The sequence below is a fragment of the Phascolarctos cinereus genome, unplaced genomic scaffold (assembly GCF_003287225.1).
Source record: "Phascolarctos cinereus isolate Bilbo 61053 unplaced genomic scaffold, phaCin_HiC Scaffold_1;HRSCAF=81, whole genome shotgun sequence".
NCBI lineage: Eukaryota > Metazoa > Chordata > Mammalia > Diprotodontia > Phascolarctidae > Phascolarctos > Phascolarctos cinereus.
In genome coordinates this window covers 163,219,895-163,247,567 of record NW_027555514.1, presented here as the reverse complement: position 1 = coordinate 163,247,567, position 27,673 = coordinate 163,219,895, and the positions used below count along the sequence as shown (strand labels likewise).

The following is a 27,673-nucleotide window of genomic DNA, read 5'->3' as shown; positions in this document are numbered from 1 at the left end:
CTATTAGGGGTCTGAGACTAGATTTGAATTCAGGTCTTCCTGCCCTGAGGTCCAGTGTTTGATTTACTGTACTGCTTCGTTGCCTTCTGTTACCCTGTCCCTGAATAATAAAATTAGAGAGAGAATTTATAATTAGGTAATATGAACGAATACCTTCTCCCTTGAGAAAATCCCTCTTGAAAGCTAATTTAACTTATGTCCAGACCAGGACAAAACTGTGAGAGGCCTTTCCCAAAAGAAGTTTAGATAGATAGTTGATTCTCTGCCATCTAAGATATAAACATTGTAACATGGATGGAAAAGTTTGTACTTCTGCATGTGAATAGTTAGGTGGTAACAGCCATCTTGGCCATTGACCCTTCTCTCTTTATTCCTCCCTTTGCAGGTTAACTTCAGATCTCTCGACACAACTCGTCCTGTTCTCTTCAAAGTCCCACAGCCCTCTTAATTGCTCTATGTGATAGCCTTTCCTCAGTTCTTGTCCTTACCAACCTGTTTTGGGGGGTTTTTTATATATTTGTCTAGGCAGTGGGGTTAAGTGACTTGCCCAGAGTCACAGAGCTAATAAGTGTTATGTGTCTGAGGTCAGATTTGAACTCAGGTCCTCCTGAATCCAGGGCTGGTGCTCTATCCACTGCGCCACCTAGCTGCCCCCCAACCTATCTGTTTTACTTGATATGGCTGACCATCTTCATGTTTGTGATGACTCTTGTCCCTGGCTTTTCTTGCCACTACTACCTTTCGGGTCTCCAACCACCTGTCTGACTATTCCTTCTCATTTTCTTTGGTTGTCTTTCATCACTCATCTCATACCTCCTAATTGTAGGTGTTGCTCAAAGTTTTGTACCAGGCTTTCTTCTCCCTCTACTGTCTCTCCATTAACCTCATCAGCTATCACGAATTTCACTGTTATCCCTATGCAAATAAGTCCCAGATAGATCTATCCAGCCTGTCTCTTCACTGCAGCATCGTCAGTTGCCTGTTGGACATTTCAGGCTGGATGTCCAAGAAACATCTCAATCTCAGCATATCCAAATTTGTATTCATTATTTCTCCACACAAATCCTCCCTTTTTTTCCAAAATTTCCCTATTTCCCTTGAAAGTACCAGCATTCTTCCAGACTCCCATGTTCCTAAGATTTTTTTGACTCCTTAAGTCTCCTACACCTCACAGGTCCAATTTTGCTGTTTCTTCATCCCCAACATGGCCCACATTTAACCCCTTCACTCCCCTCCCATAGGCCCTCATCACCTTTTGCCTAGATTATTATAAAAGCTTCCTAATTGTTCTCCTTGGCTCTTTTCTTACATCACCCATTAGAATATACACTCCTTGAGGACAGGGATTATGTCATTCTTTATACTTACATCCCTAGCATCTAGCACATGACAGGCATTGAATATATATTTGTTGATTGAGCCTCTTTTAAAAATTGTTAAATAAAGTGTTTGACTCCCCTGTGGACTCAAAACAAAGAAAATGAGTGTCTCTTCAGAAGGTCTTAGAGCTTATCGCTCATCTTTCTCTTGCCGATTCTAAGTCTGGCTCAGAGAATGTTTCAAAATGAAATTGTTAACCGTTTTCATGGGGACCGGGACCCAAAAGCCAATAGAACTTTTAAAGCTTTACAAATCTGAACTTAGGTGTTATTTTATAGAGATAAGTCTTCCTCTTCCACACTGAAGAATTTAAGTAAATTGGTATGTGTTTCTGGGCAGACTATGGCATAAACTGGTTAGCTCTGCACACACAATAAATTTTATTCAGTATGCAATATTCCCAAGAGTTTCACAGTAAAGATTTTCAAGAGAAACAGCTGTGGTTTGAAAAGATTTATGATAATCCAGATGGTTTATTTGCTGGTAAATCCACTTGTTCATTTAAAATTAAAGTCTTTCAGTGAAGTTGCATGCCTTCATTGTGATTTTATATAAAATATATATTTTGCTCCTGCACATGTGGTTGAGGGTTTTTTGGGGGTAGGGGGGTACATACGTGTGTGTGTGTGGACACACTCATGTGTAAAGATGCCAACATTGACCTGGCTTCTGTTTGAGGTTTCTCTTTTGAAAATGAGAGGGGGGAAAACCCATAACAGTGTCTCAAATTATTCAGCAATTAAGCTAGCAGTATACCTAAGGGAACTCTTTATGACAGCAGAAACTATTGGTGAAGAGATATAGTCGAACACCAACTACCCCATTTGGAGCATGTAGCACCCGGTCTCTCTGGGAATTGCCACTCTCAACTTCTGACATATGATGGTGTAATCATATCTCACAATTATATTACTGATTACAGATTGCTTTATGAGCTGAACATATGCAGGTATTACTGCTAGAATTACTACTCCTGGGAATCTGGGAAATAAACGATTCCAAGTCACCCTCTCAAGACTGAGAAAAAGAGCTAAACAGTAGGAAGGAGGGCCACAGAAAATTAGGAATGGGGAACATTTATTGTCAGTGCCCCACTTCCTAGCCCACTTTTGCTCCAGACCCTCTAGCTACCTTCTGACTGCCAGGGGACTCCCAATGCTGACACTCTCCTTTTCAGTAGTGTCCTGTGTTACAAAACTCTTCCTCTCCTTCTCTTTAGAACTCACCTGTTCAGCACAGTCCCCTCAGAACCCCTGTATGACTGAAGTTAATTAGATATCCCTCACACAATACTCCCATCTCTCTTCCCATGTCTATGCACTGACCATCCCATGTAGCTGGAAGGCACTCCCTTTTTACCTCCACCTCGTCACATCACTCGCTTCCTTCAAGATGCAATTCAAGCATCACTTTCTACTCGAAGCCTTTCCTGATCTCTCCTAACCCAGTTGTGTGTCCTTCCACCTAAACTACCTTATATTTCAATTTTTTTTATTCACTTACATTCTCTTGATATTTCTTCTGTATATACACGTTTGGAGGTGGTTGCTGAGTTAGCATAGATAAAGGGATGAACATGACAAGTGTCAGGGTGGTAGAATTGTCAAGATTTGACAACTGGTTGTATATGTAGAGTAAGGAAGAGGCAAGGTTAACTCTCAGATTGGAAACTTGAATTACTGAAAGGATTGTGGTGCCCTCAATAGAAACTGGAAAGTTCCAAAGAGAGATGGGTTTGAAGGCAAAGATCATGAGTTATCTCTCCCATTTAACACATTTTTATTTTAGCAGCAGTCATCAAAAGAGTGTGTATGTCTGTCTAAATTTAGATATCACTGAGGACTTTGAAGGAAGTATTTGGAATTGGGAGTCTCTTAGCACCCCTCGAGTCACAGTATGAATGTTCCTCCCTATTGTGAATGAGAGCTCTGGGTTTTGTGGGTTCCTGGTAAACCTCAGGAAAATCATGTAACTCCTCTGCACATTAACTGCCTTACCTCTGACAGAGTATTTAAAAGCCAGTGGTGCACACCATAGAGAATATGGGGTTTGTATGCAAAATGAGAAGTGAACTTTGATATATCTCCACCATTATCAGATTGTCTCCTACTTCAAAAGCAGAGTGCAACAATCCCCAACTTTTACAAGGCATTATGTTCTTCAAAATTTTTTCGGGGGTGGGAGTGGTGGTGTTCAGTCATGTCCAACTCTTCATGACCTCATTGTGGGGTTTGCTATTTCCTTCTCCAGCTCACTTTTTACAGATGAGGAACTGAGGCAAACAGGGTGGTGACTTGCCCAGGGTCACACAGCTAATAAGTGTCTGAGGCCAGATTTTAACTCATGATGGTGAGTCTTCCTGATTCTAAGCCAGTGCTCTATCCACCACATCACTTATCACACGTGTATAGCAATACAGTTGCCTTTGTTTGAATAGGCTTAGTTTCACTGTCGGAAGCCATCAGATGAGCAGGTTAAGGCTGTAAAAAATGAATTATAGGTGTTTAGTAGACAGTATTAAATTAAATGAGGCAGTAATAAAATGCAAAACAGAGAATAGTGAGTGCTACCTGTCTGGGGATGAGGTAGGATGGTTATGGCCTGCAGACCATCTGGACCGTTGAACCCATTAGCCCTGGTGGCACTCCAGAGGCCTCGTAGGTACTCTTTAGCATGAAGCAAGACCTTTCCATCTCTTCTGATTTGCCATCCATCCTTTCCTCCTGGACAGAAGGTTGACATCTATGCAAACCTGAGGGACTGAACTTGGAAGCCCATCAGTGGATTTGTTTAACCACATAGGTTACCACAGTGGTTTTGAGACTTGGGAAGGGAGAAAGACCTGTTCTCATAATCAGATTTCTGAACCATCTGGTATTCTAGCCACCTTGGAAATGAAGCCAGGGAATTTCAAACCAGAGTTACAGCTGGTTCAGGGCAACCTATGAGACAGGTGATTCCCTTAACAGTGGTATATTCAGTTTGGACAGGCAGGAAAGAAAATTTCATCTCCATTGAGACTTAATTTTTTTTTTCTAGAATGTATAGTAGCACCTTGACACATTGTCATGGTAATTACTCTATCATTGAAAATCATATTTCTACTCTTACTTCAGTTAAATAATATCTTCATATAAATGAATTTAAAATTTTAAGTGAACACACCAAATGGTAAGCAGAAGGACTGTGGTTGTTGACTTGGCCAGTGGACAGAAACAATAATCTTTAAAACACTTTCCCCCATTTTTGAGCCATTCATTCTGGGAACAGGGGAAATTAAATCCACTGGTAACCAAAATCAAAATGGCTGTGCCTAAAGATGGCAGTTTCAATTTGTACTTCCACATATTTATTCTGCAAAATTTAGACAGCTTGATCAAATACTCCTTTGAGTGGAATGTTTAAATATGTACACAAAATGAAGCAGAGTGCTTTCCTACTAGGCAGAGATAAAGAACAAACCCAATTTTTAAAAAATTTCTGTATTGAAGGAATGTGTATGCCTTCCTTCAATTTTTGGTGAAATGATGTGTACCACTGGCTTTTCAGTACTCCGTCAGAGGTAAGGTTGCTGATGTGCAGAGGAGGTAAGTGATTTTCCCTCGGTAGACCAGGAGCCAGAAGAACCCAGAGCTCTCATTCACAATCATTATCTGTCTGTGAAATGACAGTTGTAGAGGTGATAGGGAAATAAAATTTTACTATTTGTGTGATCAAATGAGCTTTCCCATGAATTTCAATCACAACTTGTATCAGGAAGATGTAGGATCTCAGGTTGAATATCTTCTTGTTTAAATCTAATTTCTTTGGAATGGGGAAAATGGGAAAGATCTGGGTGTTGTACATTTATTGAAGAGGACCTAAGTTTTAAATAAAAAAAAAAACCTTCATAGGTGAAGTAGGGCTAGATGAGCATGGTTTGCCTTTAGACACAGTGGTAAAGTAGGAAAGGTTTCTTTTGGGGTGCTGTCTGATCTTTTTCTGTATACTAGATTTTGAATTCCCACATGTGATTCATTGGAGTTCTTCCATTACGGGCTACTTGTCCCAGGCTCTGAAATAAGCCTTCCCTCTTCCAAAAAACAAAACAAAACAAAACAAAAAAACACCAAGATTCCTGTATTCCCTTGATTCCTTTACATTAAGGAAAGAATCTGATGGAGTAATAATGCACATGAAGTTGTTAACAGCAGGCTAATAGCTTAATATGTTATCCTTCCTGGGGATATTATAGTTTAAAAGAGGGTAGCTTATTAAACTATTCCCTTTTAAACCCAGAAAAATTAATATCTAAGGGTTGAATTTTAGGCATGGAGGCAGGTGGGGAATATAATTTAGATGGAGGGGTGGTTGGTTGGGTTTTATTTTTTTAATTGGGAGGGGACATCCCTCAAAGTTCAGCATGTGGTTAAGGTTAGAAGGATCCTAATGCTGGCTTTGCACATAAGAAGACATGATAATGGCTGACATTACAAGATTCTCTTCATTTATAAATCATCTTTCTTCTTTGTTGCTTTGACCATACAATTATGTCACTCCCCAATTTCAGACCCTCCTGTGACTCCCTAGCTCTTTGAGGATAAATCTCAGTAAATTGGCTCTAGTCAACTTTGTCCAATTGATGAAACTGGGAGACTCAAATAAGACTGTCCCTCCATTATTGAAGGTCTGCAGAATCTGTTGAGTCTTTTATTGGAAGGATACACTTAAAGTGTTTTTTGATCTTTTGCTGAAAAATATTTTGTATATGCCAAGAAACTGCTGTTGTACTGTGTTATAACTGTAATTGTGTCTTTTTATAAGTAGCTAAGTCAAGTGTGAGGCTACATTAAAATTTTTTTTATTTAATTTTTTGGTCCAGACCTGTGAAACTCCATAAACAATTTACATGGTTCTCTTCTGGGTAGAGTATCTATGTTTCTATGGTTTCTTTCTTTGCAAAAGGTACCACTGCTTCTTTTCCTATAATCTTTCTGAGTAAATTTTTTTTAAAAAACTGGAATGCCAATTTATAAGCTTTGATATCTCACAGAATCCACTTTGCTGTCATCAAAAACCTTGTCAGTGATGTCCTTTGCACCCTCATGTATGACAGTTGTCTTCTCTCCTGCTCTTTGTCCTATTTACATCCTCACCCAAGGATGACGCCTAAGTGTTTTATCTTTCCCCCATATTACTTGCTGTGTTTTGGCATCTCTTTGAGAGCTCTTAAATCTCTTCTGATCCCTCAATACATACTTGGTAGTAAAATTTTATATATGTATATATGTATATATATATACATATATATATATATGCATATATATATGTATATGTATATATATATATGTATATATATATATGTATATATATATATGTATATATATATATATGTATATATATATAAAATCAGAAAGTGTGCATAATGCAACTTATTCCTCCCTCAATTTACCAAGTTTACCTAGAAAAATACAGGTCAGATAAAGCATCAATTTTTCATTGACATTTACCTTTATGTCTTTTTAAAGCTGAAACCTGGAAAAAATATGTACCTTGCTTAACACTGACAGCATTTTTTACAAGTATTTTCTTCTGGAAGATGAGGTTGGGCTTGGGAGAGAGGTGACAACAGAATCCAGCCCCCGGACACATGAGCAGGCACTGACTTGTGGTGTCTGGAAGAGGCAATGTTAATAGTAGCCAGGCTATGTATCCTGGACATCTCAGGCTTCATGAGTTGTTACCGACTCCTGATTGGGGGTTTTCCAAATCATTTCTAACTTAATTTAAAACACAGTGACAATGTAATCATCTAAGTCTTAAGGGTGGGAACTCCCAAAGTACTATAAAAAGAATTTATTCCAAGTGATTGTGTCATTTTGTCATTTTGATTAACTATCCTTCCCTTTAGTTGCCGCCTTCAAACTCCCTGAAATACCAGCATTGCTGGCAGTAGTAGATGAACTTAACGCCTTTTTCTTCAACTTGGATAAGGAGAATAAATGTGATTTAGAATGAAAGGCAAAATGTCAATGATTGAGAGGTTATTACTGTTCTCATGCTCTTTATCATTTCTAAATTGTACATTCTTTTAAAGTATATGATTTGTTCATCGCCTTCAAGCAAACCTCTTCATAGACATTTCTAAAAACCTTTTCATTTCTCTCTGTAGGTTGTTGTTTCGTAACATTTTATACAAGAAAAGCTGCACTTGAGGCTCAGAATGCACTGCACAATATTAAAACCTTACCTGGGGTGAGTCCGTTTCCTTTTGTACCAAATCACTTTATTGCTTGAAAATGGTCCCTTTCAGCTAAAGGTTCTAATTATGTTCTCTTAGTGCCAAAAAAGTAGCTTTGGTCTTTGGAGGAGTGGGTGCTAACTGACCCCCTCAGTTCGTGGACAGCAGCCATGCCATTTGGCTAGTGCATAAAGTAGGATGGACATTAACTTTGAAGGAAAGAGCTCTCAAATAATCCATCCCCTGGCTCGAAAATCAGAGTGACCCCACTGGGCAGCAGCAAGCTGCCAGAGACCATTGGGTGGGCTAAGATTTAAAAAGGGGGAAAAAAATCCTAACACATATACACACAAGGAGAAGCAAATGGAAAAGGGAAGAGGGTTTTACTCACCAGGAGTCCTTTTTCAAATTTAGTTTCTAGATTCTTTCTTTTGAAAGGATAAAATGTACCCTGCATAGCCATAATATTAAGCCTCCTAATGGTTTCTAAACAGTCGCTGGTGGTTAACAAAGTCAATGTTTTAATACCCATTTTGTGACTTCATATTGATGTAGGGAAAAAAAAAATACAAAGCCTACACTCTTTTTCCATTTTCTTCTCAGCAATATTTGATTATTAATACAATTCACTAGAAATGCCCTGATGACATATACTTAGCTACTTTATCAGAATACATTATTTCTAAAAGGAATTTTGTGGCAATTTTTATAAATTATGTAATGATGTTAGATTACATTGTTCTGTTTGAATATCTTCACTATTACTTGGAAATCAGCAATGAGTTAACTTAATATCCTAAATGGTTATCTGTTGTTAATAAAGAAGTAACTGTGGTAAGCAGAAAAAAGATGATGATTTTATTGGAGTCTAGTATAATAAAAATAAATGAATGAGAAATCAACAGTAATAAAATATGCTTACAGTTCAAGTTATAGATTTCTATGTTTGTGCCATATATAATCCACATACCCTACTCCAAAAACATTCCCAGGAGGGCTAGAAAATTCTTGAACCTGCACAAGTTACCTTGTATGCTATCTCAGTTGGGAATATAGTGATGTTTCTTCAGGAGGAAATTATAAATCAATATACCTCATTCCAAAGAGAGTTAAGCCCTCAGTCCCAAATACCTCTAAAACAGGGATTCTTAACCTTTTTTTTGGCAGTCTGATGAAACCTATAGATCCCTTCACAGAATAATGTTTTTAAATGCATAAAATACGTAGGATTACAAAGGAAACCAGTTAAATTGAAATATGGTTGTCAGAATATTAAAAAACAAGTTCATAGACCCCAGGTTAAGAACTTATTACATTAGAGTCTAAAGTCATTGAATTGTGGTCCTTTTCTTGAAATGTGACATTTCACTATCTCTTCAGTAAGATCGAAAAAGCAGGGAAAGAAAAATCAGCGAGCATTGATGATATGGCAACAATATAGCTTTGTTTAGAAATTATGGCTTCCATTCAATTTAAATCCATCCTACAGTTTCAATTCCAATGGGACAATTTTTATTAAGTTTAAGTACTGAAGATGGCAGATTAGAGGCAACCCAGCTGAACTCTTTGAACATTTCCCTCTATACAACTTTAAAATAATGCCTCAGGTCAAATTTTGGAGCAGCAGAGCCAACAAAAGGTTGGGGTGAGATATTTTTCTGGCCGACGAAAACTTAGGAGGTTGGCAGGAGAAGTTTGTAACACCAGGCTGGAAACCTGTCCAGATCCCACACAAGCAGTGACAGCAACAGCAGCAGCTTTGAGAACTCTCAGCCCAGAGTCAGACAACTGATCAAAAAGAGGTTACACGGGACTCTTTGCTAGCCCTGCTCAGCAATTCCATTGCTCATATGCATATTTGGGTCATAGTTCTAGGGTGAAGAGGAATGCTGGGGGTGGGTCACGAGGGAGCAGGGGCCCTGTTCATAGTTCCAAGGCAAAGAGAGCACTAGCGCTTGTGGCTGCAGAGTACCAAAGGCCCTTCCTGGGTAAAGACCAGGATCACACCACCTTGGAAGCACAGAAAACTTTCAGACTCCCAGTACTATCTCTACAAACAGCAGCATAAGAAAGCCTAAAATTTGGGACAGTGCCTCCCCACCCCAAGATGAGCAGAGCCCAACTTTAACATAAAGTTAAAAGTTAACTAATAGGTGGGAAAATGAGCAAACAAAAACAACATCAACAACAACAAAAATAATTTCACCATGAAAAGCTGCTACAATGGCAGGGAAGACCAAGATACAAACTCAGAAGAAGACAACAATGTGAAAATAGTTATAATCAAAGCCTCAAAGAAAACTGCTAACCAAAAACCCAAGCTCAACAAGATTCCTGGAAGAGTTTAAAGAAAGAGATAAGAGTAGTAGAGGAAAAATTGGGAAAAGTAATGAGAACAATGCAAAAAAAAAATATGAAAAGAGAATCCACAGCTTGGTAAAACAGGCACAAAAAAATACTGAAGAAAATAATACCTTAAAAAACAGAATTGGCCTAATGTTAAAAGAGGTATAGAAATTCACTGAAGAAAATAATTCCTTAGAAATTAGAATTGGGCAAGTGGAGGCTAATGATGCCATGAGATATCAAGAAACAATAAAACAAAGTCAAAAGAATGAAAAAAATAGAAAAAATATGAAATATCTCATAGGAAAACAACTGACCTAGAAAACAGATCAAGGAGGTATATTTTAAGAATTATTGGCCTACCCGAAAGCCATGATCAAAGAGCCTAGATATTATATTTTAAGAAATTATCAAGGAAAACTGCCCCTATATCTTAGAACCAAAGGGTAAAATAGAAATTGAAAAAAATCCACTCATCACCTCTGAAAGAGATCCCAAAATGAAAACTTCCAGGAATATTATAGACAAATTCCACACTTCCTAGTTGAAAGAGAAAATACTCCAAGAAACCAGAAAAAAAAAACAATTAAAATATCATGGAGCCACAGTCAGAATCACACAAGATTTAGTGGCTTCCACATTTAAGGAACAAAGGGCTTAGAATATGATATTCCAGAAGGCAAAGGATCTAGAATTAAAACCAAGAATAACCTACCCAGCAAAACTGAATATAATCCTTCAGGGGGGAAACAGATATTTAATGAAATAGAGGGCTTTCAAGCATTCCTGATGAAAAGACTAGAGGTGAACTGAAAGTTTGACATTTAAACACAAGACTCAAGAGAAGCATAAAAAAGTAAACATGAAAGAGTAATCATGAAGGACTCAATGCAGTTAAACTGTTTACATTCCTGTATGGAAAGATGATACACATAACTCCTAAGAACTTTATCATTATTAGGGCAGTTAAAAGGACTTTAGATAGGCAGAAGGCATGAGCTGATTATGTTGGGATGATCTTCAAAAAACATTGAAAGGTTGAGAAAGAAAGGAGGGAGGGAGAGGGAAAATTTTTCTAACATAAAAGAGGCATGTAAGGAAGAGCTTTTAAAATAGAGGAGAAAAGGGAGGAAGCAGGCAATGCTTGAACCTCACTGTCATTGGAATTAGTTCAAAGAGGGAAGAATATATGTACACACTCTGCTGTGTATAGAAATATAACTTACCCAAAAGGGAAATAGGAGGGGAAGAGAATAAGATAAAGGGGGAGGGGAGTGATAAAAAGGAGGGCAGATTAAGGGAGGCAGTGGTTAGAAGCAAAATAGACTCTTTAGAAGGGACAGAGAGAAGAAAGAAAGAAACAGAAGAAAATGAGAGGAAGGAAAATACAGAGTTAGCAATCATAACTGTGAATGGGAATGGGATAAGTTCAACCATAAAATGAAGGCAACTAGCATAATGGATTGGGAGCCAGAATCCAACAATATGTTATTTACAAGAGACACACTTGAAACAGAAAGACACACACAGAGTTAAAATAAAGGCTGGAACAAAATCCAAGATGCTTCAGAAAAAAAAGAAGGCAAGAATAGCAATCACAATCTCAGACAAAGCAAAAACAAAAATAGACTTAATTAAAATGGCTAATCAGGGAAACTACACTTTGCTAAAGGTACCTTAGACAAAGTAATATCAAAAATTTTTACAGCAAGTTTCTCTGATAAAAGTCTCATTTCTCCAATATATATGCTTAGTATAGAACGGAGTCAAATTTATGAAAGTAAGAGCTATTCATTCCCCAACTGATAAATGGTCAAAGGATATAAATAAGAAGTTTTCAGAAGAAAAAAAAATCTAAAGCTATTTATAGTCATGTGAAAAAATGCCCTAAATGACTACTAATTAGAGAAAGACAAATTAAAACAACTCTGAGATACCACCTTACACCTATCAGAAATGACAAATACTGGAGGGGATAAGGGAAAATAAGAACACTAATAAACTGTTCGGTGGAGTTGGGAAATGGTCCGACTGTTCTGAAGAATAATTTGGAACGAGGCCCTAAAGGCTAGAAAACTATGCATACATCTCTAATGCAGCAATACCACTACTAGGTCTGTATCCCAAAGAGATCAAAGAGAAAGAAAGAGGACCTATGTGTACAAAAATATTTATAGCAACTCTTTTTGTGATGGCAAGAAATTAAATTGAGGGGATGGCCATCAATTGGGGAATGGCTGAACAGGCTGTGGTATATGATTATAATGGAATACTGTTGCACTGTGGGAAATGGTGAGGGGAGTAGTTTCAGAAAAACATAGCAAGACCTACATGAACTGATGCAAAGTGAAGTGAGAAGAACCAGGAGATCATTGTGTACAGTAGCAGCAATGTTATGATGATCAACTGTGAAAAACTTGGCTACTCTGATTAATACAGTGACCCAAGAAAATTACAAAGGAATTAGGATAAAAAAAAAAAAATTCTGTCTACCTCCAAAGAGAGAACTAATGAATCTGAGTAAAAACTGAAGTATAATTTGCTCACTTTCTTTATTTTTCTTTTTTTTCAACATGGCCTATATGGAAATATGTTTCTGCATGCTCCCATGTATAATTGATAACATATTGCTTGCCTTCTTAGTGGATGGGAAGGACTGGGAGGGAGGGAGGGAGAGAATTTGGAACTCAAAATTTAAAAAGAAAAAAATGTTTAAAATAAGTAATGATTTTTGAAAAATAGTTTAAATTTTATGGGTGTGTGATTGCTTTGGTAAAGGGGACAACTATTAAACTAAGCATATTTGGTAATCAAGGGCAGCACTTCTACATTAAAATATACAATATTATTTTAGCTTTGTCCTCTATTCTATCCACTCATAGTTTTACTTGACATAAAAACCAATGTTTCCTATGTGAATTTTTACAACCTGCTTAAAGAGGAATCAGTGTTAGTCACAATTAATAGATGGACTCCCTAATACAAATCATTAAATGGCTTAGCCAGTGATAAAAAAAATTCAATAGTTTGTCTTTCCCAGGCCCCCAGTCAGACTTAAAGATCATTTCTTACTCCTCTTTCTGAAAGGAAAATTCTTAAATTAGTGTTAGCATGTGTAAGCACTTTTAGGGTTTTAGAGTCTGTGTGTGTGTTCTTATGTGTTTGGGACTACGTAGTATTAGTATTTAGTGGATGAATCAGGGCAAATCTAGACCATATTTTACCTTTATTAAAAACGGATTAATTTAAATTCATCACCTCTGCTAAAGAAAGAACTAAAATTCTCATCTTTTCATTGTCAGTTAAAATTCAGCACATTTTATTTTTATTGCTAGTCTTTATGTCACCTTCATTTCCCAAAATGTCTCTCCTCTCTCCCCTTCCCAAAGAGCCATCCCTCGAAACAAAGGAAGAAAAGGAAAGCATTTTAGCAAAACTAACCAACAAATCAACACGAATCTTCACAGTGTGTTTATTGTTGCTCACCCATAGACCCCCAGCTCTGCTGATGAGAGAAGAAGGTGAATTTTCTCCTCCCTCTTTCACCACCAAGCTTCAACAACTTTTTTGGAACACCTAATATGTACTGAGCATTGTTGGAGACCCTGGGAAGGAAGACACAATGGTTGATGAAATACAGTCTCTACTGTCATCTAACAGGTTGGGAATGACAAATGGATCTTTATAGGTGGACAGCATATGACATCCAACAGCAGTGACCCATGAGCATTTTTAAAAGCCTTACTATGGCATAGACCTACATCAAACAAATTATATCTCTTTCTAAAACCTATCTGGATATCTGCCTTTCATTCTGCCTTTCAATCCCTGTGCATGGCTGAGTTACTGGGTGGTGACTGTTTATTAAGAAATCCCTTTGTAACTACGAGAATCTACATATCCTTGTTTTGAGAGAGAAAGAGACCCTGGGATGTTATTTTTTTTTTTTTTTACATTTCAGTTTCATCTCCCCAATTACTTGAGGCAGGTTAAATGAAAAATCTGAAAAGCCATGCTGGATTTGTAAGCTTTGAGCTTCTTCAGCCCCCTCAGTATGTGCTACATTTGCAGTTCCAAAGTTAGAGAGTTATACATCCTGCTTTTATGTATAGCTTTATCTGATAAATACCACCCTTAACAGCTGCATGAAAAAACCATGAAAGTGGTGTCTTTCAGCTGTATCCTTTTGGTGGACATGAAGAAATGGGACCAGACATAAATGATTAATGCATATTCTTGGAAGAAAATATTGCAGGGTGCCTTGCTGTTTGATTACAAGCCTTGGAATTAGTCAACATTTCCATAATTCTAAACCAATATACACCTGTTTTCCCACTGTGATGTGAAGGCACAACTTAATTTAACAGAAACCCTGCTGTGCTAAATCTCTCATTAAATACCAAGCCTGCTCGGTAATTTAAAGTTGTAGCACCACTGTTTTAACTGTGGCCTTCCATATTATGAAATTAATAAGAAATTAAGGCTGTATTTTGTTATATCACTCACTTTCTGACTTTTTTTTTTGGAAAAAGATGATAAGAAATGTGCCTCCGCAGCTGACACTTTTATGCTTTTCTGGATATGGTCGTGTCCCTGTAGATAAAATCCATTTTATTAAAAAAAGAAAAAGAAAAACCCTGCTTCTTTTTTAAATGGCTAAAACTCATCATTTAAAATACAAATAGATTTTTTTGTAAATCATATTTCTTTTTTTGTAGTAGGTCCTTTATTCGTAAGCAGCTTTCATTATGTTACCAAACTTGATTTAGGTATTTATTTTCACTTTATATATTATCTTTTCATGAAGAGAACAAAGGACTGGGTCACTGGAAATAAACCAAAGCCCATGGGACTGGCTGCTGAGTAGATGAATGCATCTGCTATTAGATTTTTTATTTAGGGTGTCCACACTCTGACTCTGTTTCTGACTTTTTGACATCTTTACCTTTGGGTATAACTTGGAAAGGGTCGGGGCTTTATTGATCGAGCATTAAGGGGCAGGACAAAGCAATTATGGGTACTGTCCTCACACCTTTCTTCACCTAGCTTCCTGAGAAAGACAAGGAATCGGTTATCCTGTGGAAATTCTCAGCTCAAGCCCTGATTAAGAAGAGGGAAAGGAAATAAATGCAATGGTTAACAGAGAAAACTGAGTATAAGAGCCTTATTCTTGCTTTCTCTTAAGAAAAAAAAAATAGGTTGTAGAATCACAAAATGTTAGTGCTAGTAGAAATTATCTACTCTAGGGGTTCTTAACCTATTCTATGTCATGGCCCCTTCTGGCAGTCTGGTAAAACCTATGGACCAACTCTTTCTCAGAATGTTGTTAATGCATAAAATAAACTACATGGATTTACAAAGGAAACCATTCAACAATGATCATTAACATTTATATAGCACCTACTCTGTGCCAGGCACTGTGCTAAGCAGTTTCCAAATATAGTCTCATTTACGTTCACCCAGCCTTGTGAGGCAAGTGCTATGATTTTCCCCATTTTACTAATGAGAAAACTGAAGCAAACATGTTAATTGACTTGCCCAGGGTCACATGGCTAGATTTGAACTCAGATCTTAACTCCAGGCCCTATCTACTGCTGTATCCACTAAACCACATACCTAACCCTGAATATTGAATATAACATATCCAATTTATCAAAATAGTTATCAAAAACATTTTTAAAACAAGTTCATGGATCCCAAGTGAAGAACCCCTTATCTTATCAAGCCCCTTGATTTTTTATAAATATCATTAAAGTAGTTGGCAGTGCTTTAAGGCTCACTAAGCACCTTACACAGTCTCTTTTGACCCTTACAACAACCTTATTGTTGCGTTAGTACCACTTTAGTTGTACCACTCCCCACTTTATAATGAGGAAATTGAGCTCAAAAAAAAATGGTTTACCCCTGGTCACACAATAATTTCGGAGACTTTACTTAAGCCCAAATCTTCCTAACTCCAAGCCCAGCACTCTTACTTCTACATGTACACTAATGAGGAGTAAACTGAGGCAAATTACTTAACCAAATTTATACAGTCACTCCATAGCCAAGCTGAAACTCAAGCCTGCTTCTAATTTCACATTCACTGTATTGTTCTGCCCTCCAGCATTCTTGTCCTCATTTTCAGATATTCCAAGTCCTTTAGATCCCAAGGACCAGGAATACTAGTGTCATCTCTTGGCCTAGATTAAAATAAGTGGCTACTCTCTGGGAAGACATGGAGGGCAAAGCCCAAGTGAAGGTGGAGAAATTGGGAGTGGTGTTAGGAATGCCATTTCTCCTGGAGAAAACACTGGCCAAGCTTAGGTGCTGGGGATAAAGTCAGGAGAACTAGGAAGGATTTGTTTGACAATGAGACCTTCATGAAAGGAGCCAGAATGAAGAAAAACAAAGTACCAGCTGAAGCAATCAGATAAATGTTAGGTGCAATGCCCAGTTAAAAATACTGTGTGATACTTATTTAATCACTATTATTCATTAAATATTAATACCAAATTTATGTGCTGTGGTGTTTTGCCTCTTCTAAAAGAGTACTTATATTTGCCTGATGATCCCTGGTGCATCATGCTTTCTGAATCTGACTATTCATGACACATCATGATGGTGTCTAACCAGGACTCTTGGACAACCAGTAAATTCTGTCCAATGCATTATCTGGTAAACATCACTCTTCACACCTTCATGAAAAGTGGGACAGCAGCTACACTAAGGTATACCGAAAATTAACTAGCACTGTTTAATTTATCTTTCAAGTACTTAGTAAAATGCCTAGCACTTAGTAGGAACTTAAGAAATGGTTACTGAATTGAATTCTTTTTAACCTACATTTCTTAGCCTGTTAGAGATTCACACAAAATTTGCCTGTCCCTAGCATTCATTGATAGTATAACAGATCACACAAGCTTTGGAATGGCTCTGTTGTTTGGGGTTTCATTTAGGCATAGACCAAGTGGTAATGTTATTTAGTAGAAATGCTGTCATGTACCATTATTTTTGCCCAGGGAGAAGACCTTGTGAAAAAAACAGCTTGCAAGATTCATCTTGTTTTGGTTGAGTTAATTTAGCTTAATTAAAAAATAAAATTGAAAAGACCTTAATTGAGCCACAGAGAAATTCCCAATATCTTTTCAATAATCAAATGTTCGGGGCTAAATGTCCTTGTACAGATGACAGAATTAGGCCTTGTCTCTCTTTATCCAAGGTCTTAACATGTATTGTCTCTAGCAACAAGGTCTTTTGATTGAAAATCTACAGCAGTATCATTAGAGCATTCACTGTATAAATTAATTTAATTAAAGATGTAATAACAGAGAGAAATACAGTTTTGAGAAAGCTCTTAAAATTTTAACAGCAAGGAGGAGTCTGTAGAATTTTCATGTCTTGTAAAATATTAATTGCAAATTTCTTCCAGACATTTTCTCTGAGCTGTTCTTATCCTTCTTTTTAGAGTCACTACCGGTTTTATTAAATGCAGTTTATATTGAAAAGTCATTGCCCTGAAGCGAACATTTATTTAGAATGTCTTATTTTAGCAGTGGTGTACAAAAAGGTATTTTATAATTGTAAGGGTGTGCCAATTTTAGATTTCAGAAAATTTGAAGGTCATAAGGACCAAGGACAGAGACAATGAGATATAAGAGTGAGCCACTTTCAGGCTGGATTGAATCTGTCTACACCAAGGGAGGTATCTGAGGGCTTGAATAGCTCATTCGCATATAAAATCTGTCTAGGTTTGAGCCAAGACATTGAACTTGCTCTCAGGACTTAAAATGCTTGGGTATCTTTTACCCAGAGGCAGCTAGGTGGTGCAGTGGATAGAGTGCTGGGCCTAGGGTCAGGAAGACCTGAGTTCAGATTTGACCTCAGACACTTACTGGCTGTGTGATCCTAGGCGAGTCATTTAATTTCCGTTTGCCTTAGTCCACTGGAGAAGGAACTGGCAAACCACTCCAGTATCTTTCCCAAGAAAACCTCACAGATAATATTGGCATAAAATGGTCCACGGGGTCACAAAGAGTCAAATATAACTAACTACTAAAGAACTCCTGCACTCCATAGCTGCAATACCCATCATTGAAAGATCTGAGTAGAGTTATAGCATTGTAAAAATGGCAACAGACTGTTTAAAGGAATGGTTTTGTGGAAGAGAGATTAGCCTTATTTTGCTTAGCCCATAGGGCAGATCAGAGGAATAATTCTAAAGGACTAATTGATGATAGCTTCCTAGTATCTTATTGTTCATAATGAAAAGATTCTCAACCATTACAGATGTGCCAAAACAAAAAAAGCCTGCCTCAGGAAGCAGAGAGTACCCTTTTGCTAAAGGACCATTTATGGAGGGTGCTCTAGAAGGTTATGTCTATCCAGGTACAAGGGACTCTGAGGTCCCTACCAAGTGGGACCTTCTGTGATCTTTTAGTACACATCTTCCAGGATGATGGGGGATTGCTGTATGTAAGTGTCCATGTTTGCATAAGCTTATACACATATGTCTATGTACATGTGAAATTCAGAGTTGTAATTAAGTACCTTTTCCATTTGGGCTATCAACCTGGGTAACCAGGTTGAGACCTCTTACTCCATTCCTCAAAGTATTCATTATGTATTTGCATCCTTTTTTTTAAAGGGGCAGTATAATGCCTCTTTGGCTTATAATTTGTGTGCTAACATAGTGCCATATGCTTGATTATGATAATTCCTGCCATCCACCATACTTAATTGGAATATGGTGAGGTTCACTTAGCTAATATATGCATGAGTCTTTGAGCCCTTGAAGAAATGTCTAACGAAATATAATAACAAGGAATCTTTCATATTTTTGAAAATTTATATAGACCTTTTCTCAAGGGATGATCCAATATGGAGAATTTTTCTATTGTAAAATTTGTAAATATGACTGCAAAGTTTGAAATTCATTTTCCAGATTTAAAGAACTTGTCCTGGATAGACTGAGAATTTAGGAACAGTTGTCTTCCACACTAAGCCTGTTGTGTTTAAATGCTTACACCCAGCAGGGGCAAAGTCTAAAGAAAGGAAAAACCTTTTCTGCTCTCTCTTCCCAAAGTGGTTTATGGCTTTTGGGAGGGATTAACATAGAAGCATATGTAGTTTGTATTTACTTGTAACTCCCATAGAATATGCTTCATGAATGCAGAGACTATTTGATTTTGTCTTTGTAAATCCAGCACCTAACACACAGAAGACACTTAATAAGTGTTTGCTGTTGAATGGCTAAAAGCTAGTATTGTGATTGTACCTTCCGTAGGAGAGAATAGAGGTCCTTTCCCACCTTCTGTGAAGCAGCAAGTATCATTGAGATTGGTCTCAGGAACCCAAAGAGCTTTTTATTTATGTGGGTTATATCAAGGGGTGGGCTGGTAAATGTTTAACAACTAGGTCTACCCTTTCCAAAAACAAGTAGCATGCTATACTTTTAAGTTTAATCTATATTGTTACCATTTAATTGATCACTTTCTGAAGTCTAGACAATCAACAAAACATTACATCAAGCCCTGATTCATAGCCTTTGCTAATTTCCAAGGTGTAGGTGCTTACACTGAAAATTTAAGAATCAGTTCCAATTGGAGCAGGCTCTAGCACATACAGCTCCATACCCATTCTATCTATTAAAATTTACTGTATTAGAAATTAAAATATTTTAGTATTGTTTTGTTTAGTATTGTTTTGACCTCACAATCTTGCTGAAAGGGTCTTGGAGAGGGCCCCCCCCCCGGGATCCCTAAACTGCACTTTGAGTGCTTCTGATATAGAATAAAAGTAAAGTTCTGGCAAAAGGTTCCAAATGGGGCTAACCCAATTGAAGTAGACCTAATTCAATTGTTTTGACCTGTATTTCCAGATAAAAAGAGGTTGGAAAGCTAGAGCAAGTGACTGACTAGATGAACTAACAGTCATGGGGCTTTTAAATCAAAGAATAGGAGAGGGTGGATTGTAGTCATGAGTCCAGGACTGTTGGAGGCCTGGGGTTTTTTTGTTTGTTTGTTTTTATTTTGTTATTTTTACTTCTCTCCTCCACTCCCCCCACCCCACCCCCAGTGTAGATAATGGAAAACATTGGACATATACAGTCCAGAATTAGAAATTTCACTTTACAAACAGTATTTCAGGAATAACTGTATTCCATCCATTAAAAGAGAGATGAATTGATATCACCTTTATGGAATAGGATGAAAAGGAAAGAATGTCAGGAGGACACAATTAAATAACTGCATTGGGTTTCAGAAGTAACCATTCCTCTGGTTAGCTCCCAATAAAGTTTGAGCCAGTTTCAGTATAATTCAGTCCCCAAAAGATTGATAGAACCCCAAAAAAGAAGTTTGGTGAAAAGTTACCAACCCAATTAAAGGTCCAGATGTGAACTACTGTAAGGGGAAAGGTTATGGTGTCAAAATGAAATTGGAAAAAGAAAAGTTGAAGTAAAGCTGACTGGGTCGATGGGTGTCCAAGTAAGGGGACTCATCAAAGACTCATCACCTGAATAATTTTCTGGGATGTAGTTCAGAGAATGAATCGTTAGCACAGCACTGGGCATCACTCTAGAGACTGTAGCAAACAGAAACAGGTTTAGCACTGGCTTTAAAAGTTCCCTCCTCTTTAAGCTTTAGATTTCTTAGAAGAGAGACTACTAATGTAAAAGGAATGTGGTCCCCAGCATTCCACAGGGTTCCAAATGGAAACTTTGTGGAAGGAGATGCTTTGGCTATATAGTTCCATGGCATAGCCAGGCTTGGGTCAAGAAGTATACCAAAGGTAACAAATGAATCACTTTTTTAGAATCTTCATTTATTTCACTGCTGGCTTTCCCTTCAGTCTGTTATCTAGTATGTAAAGTGTTTCAATATGCTCGTGCATATTATGATGTAAGCTATTAAAATGGTTTTGATAGTAAAGCTCTGTTTCAGGAAGATAGCATTGACCATCTTGACTAGAACTAACCATCTGCTAAAGCTAGATGAAAGGCCAAGCAGCTAGGTTGCACAGTAGTTAGAGCACTGAGGCTGGAGTTGGGAAGTCCTGAGTTCAAATCCAGCCTCTAATACTAACTTTTATCTATATGTCCCCTTCTTTATCATTGCTAGTTTAGGTAAATAATGAATATGGGACTCCATAGAAGCCATAGAAATTCTCAATAAGTGCTTGCTGACAGAGTGACTGACAGTACCTTAGAGTTTCTGCCAGGGGTGTCTCACCATCACATCAGACTGAATCCCAGAATCTGTTTTAAGAGAATTCAGAGACCATCTAGTCCAGTGGTCCTCAGCAGACTGTGGCCTGACAGCCTGAAATCTAGCCTGGTTTGTACATTTTTGTAATAGAATAAAGCGTTATTTAAAAATGAAAAACCATTCTTAGCTCATGAGCCATACAAAAAGACAGGCTTGGGGACAGCTAGGTGGCACAGGCCCTGAAGTCAGGAGGACCCGAGTTCAAATCCAGCCTCAGACCAAACACTTGATGCTTACTAGCTGTGTGACCTTGGGCAAGTCACTTAACCCCAATTGCCCAAAAAAAAAAGACAAGCTTAGGCTAAGCTCTGCTCTAGTCCAACCTGTATGTGAAATGAATACCATCTTCAGTCTAATAATAATAATAATAATAATAATAATAGCTAGCACTTATATGGAAAGCTTTAAGGTTTACAAATTGTTTTACAAATATCATCTCCTTTGGTCTTCCAACAACCCTGGAAAGTAGATACTGTCTTATTATTCATCCTTTGTTCTCAAACAGGACTAATATCAGGAGGGTGATGTTTTGAATTGCCCGTGAATTAGATTTAGGTGAGGCAGAGCTGTGCAAAGTTGTTAACCTCACCCTTTCTTCCAGAGTTATTGAAATCCAGTGGCAAGACCAAAATCAAAGAATACTGGCCATGGCCCAAGATGCAGTGGGTGACTCTTGGCCTTTCTAAATTAAAATCTTTCTCCGGTCTCAGTTTATCTGAGGCAAAGCCCATTCATGACTAAGAGCTAGATAAGAATTGAGACAAAAGATGGCCTAATTTACCATTGCAAAAGTATCCATCGGGGAGGGGGAGACCCTCAGAGTTTATGGACAAAACAGAAAACAATTGCTATTTACCTTCGATTCTAAGCCGTGAGAACCCAAACAATGAGCCACCCAGAAGCTTGGGCTGGGGGACATTATTGGCCATTCAGTGAAAGCCAGAGTGATGTACAGATGAGGGAACTATGGCAGATGGGTTAAGGTATTTGCTTAAGGAGACACAGCTAGTAAATGTGTGACACAAAATTTGAACTCAGGTCTTCCTGATTCAGGAAGTCATCCTTTTAACTTCTAACAACCTCACAATTATTATCCACGAAGCTAAGTAAAAATCAGCTTAGGGCAATGCACTTCTATGTAGTACACAAAAAGTGTATGATAGGAGAGATGGCAGCATTACAGAGTGAGAAACCTGAAAATTCTAGAACCTGCTTCATCTCGGGTTTGCTCATTCGACTCAATCCAACATGCTACATAGTTGCCTGACAAGTAGTCAAGCCTTGGTTTGAAGCCCTGCAGTGAGGTGGTACCCACTGCTTCCTGAATCAGCCAATTTCATTCTTGGATATAAATATCACATCTACAAAATACTGACTAGTTATAATTGTTAGGTAGTTTCTTCTGGCATAAAGCCTAAATATTTCCCCTTGCTCTTTCCAACATGGTACCTCTTTGTGTTCTCTAGAGGACCAGGTAAAACAAATCAAATTCCTCTTCCATATAACAGCCCTTTAAACACTTAGGATCGTAGTTTTAGAGCTGGAAAAGACCTTCAAAGTCAACTAGTCTAGTCTGACTTCTTCATTTGACAGATGAAAGAGGAAACTGAAGCTGAGATGGTCACAAAAGTAGTAAGTGGCAGGGTCTGTATTTGAACCCAGATCCTTTGACTCCAAGTCCAGTGATCTTGTCACTGTACAATGCTTCAGACAGCTATAATGTTCCATCTATGTCTTTTTCATCTTCAGGCTAAATCCTTCAACTGATCCTTTCATGGGAGTAGCATGCTCCCAAAGCCTTTCAATATCCTGATTGCCCTCCTGCATTGATTACAATGCCCTTCCTAAAATGCTGCCCCCCTGAACTGAACATAAGAATACATTCTGATCAGAGCACAGTATAACAGAACTATCACCTTGTTTTAGACTACAATGCCTCTTTGAATTCAGCCTAAGATTGCCTTCATTTTCTTGGCTACCATTCCACACTGTGGATTCATATTAAGAATGCAGTTCACTAAAAGCTCCAGACCTTTCCCAAATTGAACTGTTCTCTGGCCACATCTTCCCCATCTTGTAAGTGAATAGTTGATTTTTTGAACCCACGAGCAAGAATTTACATTTATCCTTATTGTCATCTTTTCAGATTTGCCCCAATGTTCTAGCCTTTCAAATTCCCTGACTTTCATCCAATGTATTAGCTTTGGGTCATCTTCAAGTGTGATAAGCAGATATATATTTCATTCTGTGTAAAGAGCATTTTTCTATAGCCAACTCTTGATTATCTAGTTGGCAGATTCTCCAAGAATTCTGCTTTTCTCTTGCTGTCTTCAATCCAAGCCTTATTGCTGGTGACAGTTCTAGCAGGGGATAAAGGAGGCAAAAGGAAAGGCATTGAAATACATGACTTGAGCTCCTTGCTTACAGTTCTGGTTAGACAAGAAAGGAGTTTAAACTAATGAGGTTGAGAGATTATCTAAGTAGATAATCTATTTAGATTATTTGGATTTTTAGATAGATTAATACAATTAGAAACTCAAAGTTTTATTGAGTTTTATAATTTCTTCTTTCTTCTTTAAAAAAAATTGATTTTGTTTAACTGTTACATTATGAAAGAATCCAAGGCACAGAAAGGTTTAAGTTGCACTTCTGGGTTCAAAACAAAGCAGGGACAAAACCAGAACTAGAACCCACAATGATTACCCACCAAGCCAAGTAAAAATAAGCTCAGAGTAAAGGGCTGGTATAGAGCACACCAAGAGTATAAGACAGGGGAGATGGCATTACTGAGCGAGCAGCCTGAAACATTTAGGTTTTGCTATGTCTCTGGTTTGCTCATTCAACTCAATCCAACATTTATGAAATATCTCCTATGTATTTTCAGTTGTTTCAGCCCTATCCAACTCTTTGTATTCTCATTTGGAATTTTGGCAGAGACACTGGAGTGGTTTGCCATTTTCTTCTTCAGCTCATTTTACAGATGAGAAAACTGAGGAAAACAGGATCACAAGGCTAGTAATATGTATGTATATTATACATATATAGATATGTATAACACCCTATAATAGGCACTGGGGATATACAGAGGGAAAAAATATGGTACACTGACTGACAGGGGAGCTTTCACCTTATCTTATCCAGAACTAGGTCTCCATACCACTTCCTGGCCATTTTCATACCTTGTCTCCATCTCCTTCCTTCTACCTCTGCTTTACATATTGTCTTTCTCTATTAGATTATATTCTTACTGAGCACAGGGACTGTCTTGCTTAACTGTATAGTATATCCAGCACTTAGTATAACACCTGGCAAATAGTAAGTACTTAATGATGGCTCCAGTTTATCTGGCAACTAATCAATGTATCTATCTACTCCTGGCTTCAAGGATTTTATAGTTTGTTGGTTGAGGAGAGAGGTAGGGATGTGACAGTGTACACAGATAGTTATGAAATAAGAGTTAGGTTAAGGAGATAGCAAAGCAAAGTAGAGGTCCAAGCTGCCTTCAGAAAATTTGAGAAGGAAGAGAATACTTTCAAAGCAGAAGATTTGGAAGAAAGTGGAGCTCTGAAGAGAGAATTTTAGGAAGCGATAATGAAGAGGAGGGTACACTCCAAACACAAAGGCCAGCCTCTTTGAATGCATGAAAGTGGAAGACAGAAAGACAAAATGTGACCTTGAGCATGGCATCATCTTTCTGTCGCCATTCTCTCATGTATTATGTAAGAATGATAATATTTGCCATTAACCGCATGAGGTAGGAGGGACTATAATTCATTAGCAATTACAAATTATTTAGAGCTCCTAAGATGCAATATAAAAATGTGGTCCTTTATGTCACCAAAAATAGCATCACACAAAAAAGTTCACCAGACCATGGAAGCTGAGTAGGGTCATGCCAGTTCAGGATATAGATGGAAGATGTCCAAGGAACAATAGTGCTCCCAAAAGAGGAGCTTATAGTTCAGCTGGTAGCAATCTTCTCCCATGAGTCAATACTGACTCAGTACAGTCATTAGGGGCAGGCACTGGGCTTCTCTGCCTGAGACTGATGCTCTGACCACCTGGGGTCATTAAAAAATTTAGTGGGAGAGGCAGGGTATTAACTTATAATGAATTCAGGGTTCCTAGTACAAGTGGTCTCCTAAGAGGTGGCTAATAAAGATAATTACTATTGTACATGTGAGTCCTTTGTATAAATTGTTTCAAATGCAATACCCTTTTTCAGAGGAACCTAGCTCTACCAGCCTTATCTCATTAATATTCACGTTATTAGGGTTCCTTTTTTGTCCTTGTCCACAGGCTCTTTATCTACATCTGCAATCTGCATTCTAATGTCCTATCCAGCTGGCATCCACTCACCCCTTTATCTGTATCTTCCTTTCTGTTTCATGGTGAAATACAGAACCGGAGATTGAAGCTAATCTCAGAAGATTAGACATGATCCCCATTGCCTGCAAACTTTAACAGGAAACAACAAAGCACAGGAATGGTTTGATTTGGTGGGGAGGCTATAGCACATGGCTATGGTGGTAGAGCAACTAAAATCTCAGCCCTCAGCTCCCCCACCATCACCATGTACTGGCATTAATAATAGATAATAGTAACATTTGTATAGCAATAGAAAGTTTGAAAGTGCTTTACCAATATTGTGTCATTTGATTTTCACAGTAATCCCGTGAGGTAGGTGCTATTATCATTCTCATTTTGCAGATAAGGAAACTGAGGCAGCAGAGGTTAAGTGACTTGCCCAGGGTCACACAGCTAGTAAGTGTCAAGTGTTTGGTCTGAGGCTGGATTTGAACTTAGGTCCTCCTGACCTCAGGGACTGTGCTCTATCCACTGTGCCACCTAGCTGCTCCCAGGAAAGTAGTATTGTAGGCCCAAATGAGGATGATGGCAGTCTTTGGGGGGGGGGGGGTATAGTGGAGAGAGAGCTTCCCGCAGAATCCAGAAGATCTGACATACATCACTATGTGACGCAGCCTCTCAGGGTCCTATGCAACTCCCTTAAGACTTTAAGTTTCAGAAAAGGGGAGGGTTTGGAGGAAAGATAATAAATTCTGTTTTAGACAGGTTGAGTTTAAGCTACCTACAGGCTATCCAGTTTGAGATATATACAATACAGAGTTGGAGATGTAAGACTGAAGGTTAGGAAGGCTAGGATAAGTAGATCTGGAATCATCAGCCTTGAGTGATAATTAAATCCATGGGAGCTGATGAGATCATCAAGTGAAATAATATAGAGGGAGAAGAGAAGAGGGTCTGGGAAATAGAGTCATGGGAAATACTGCAGTTAGTGGGCATGAGATGAATGAAGATCTAGACAAGGACACTGTGGAGAAGTGGTCCAACAGGTGGGAGAGTAGTGTCATGAAAACTGTGAGGTGATAAGAGCCCACACCAATGTAGTGGCCCTGTTAGGGGTGAGAAGGAATGATCAACAGCTTCCTCCTTTGATGGAGGGATGGGACTTTGAAGTTAGCTGGGATATTTTTTCTGTCTTCCCCTGACAGGACCGAACTTGGGGGGGCTTTGACGTAACACAGTGTTGGCCAACGGGTCTCTTTACTGATTGGGCCTGACTTTGAGCTTCTATCCCTAAGAGGCAAAAGAACTCAATGTTTACACTGGCCCTCTGAGGAAGAAACTTGTCTGAAGGTATATTGATTAAAAGTTGAAAGAGCTGTTAGAGGATTATGATGAATTTTGAGCTATCCCGTTTGTAGTCATCACAGTGTATTTAGTTTTTACATGAATTAAAATATGTTAATATGCTTGGAGGGTTAAACATAGAACTATAGACTAGTTACCTTAGTTGATCAGAGTAGGTAACAATGAGGTTAGGTCACCCAGTTTAATTCTTCTTTGGACCAGTCAGCTCTCTTCTATGTCCATGGATGTATGTGTAGGCATGGCTAACTGTCCCACAAATGAGAGCCATTATTCATGGGGAGAACTAGGAGAAAGCTTGGATGACTCACTGCAGATTCATCACTCCTCCTGGTAGGATCACTCAGAGCTCATGGCCTAGTGACCTTGAATCAGCAGGTCATCATTAAATGTGAGAGACAATATCTTATTATGTATGTGTGTATATACACATATACATCTACATATATATATACATCTACATACATACATTTATATGTGTATGTATATATAATGCAATATAAGATTTATTATTCCATTTTATAAATTAATCAATAAACACTTGTTAAGTGCTGAGTTTGTGGCCAGAACTATGCTAAATGCTGAAGATAATGTTTTTTTTAAAAATATCTTTTTCCTCCAAGGACCTTAACATCTAACGGGGGAGACAGCATGTAAATAGATAGGCACATACTAGATACATACAGAGTGGATTCAAGGCAACCTTAGAGTATAAGACAGTGGCAGCTGGAAAGGGAAAAGGAAAGGCCTCCTGTAATAGGTGGCATTGGAGCTTATCCTGAAGGAAGCCTGGGAGATGAGCAAATGCGTG

At 38.1% G+C, this 27,673-nt stretch overlaps 1 protein-coding gene across 16 annotated transcripts in view; it reads left to right on the top strand.

The window, feature by feature from the left end:
- The window catches only part of CELF2 (CUGBP Elav-like family member 2), a 1,000,575-nt gene that overhangs the window by 847,241 nt on the left and 125,661 nt on the right, over positions 1 to 27,673 (top strand). For all 16 annotated transcript variants that reach the window (XM_078154853.1, XM_078154848.1, XM_078154841.1 and 13 more), the window contains one exon: positions 7,532 to 7,614. In XM_078154853.1, coding sequence (XP_078010979.1) covers positions 7,532 to 7,614 — 83 coding nt within the window. The remainder of the gene's footprint in view (positions 1 to 7,531; positions 7,615 to 27,673) is intronic.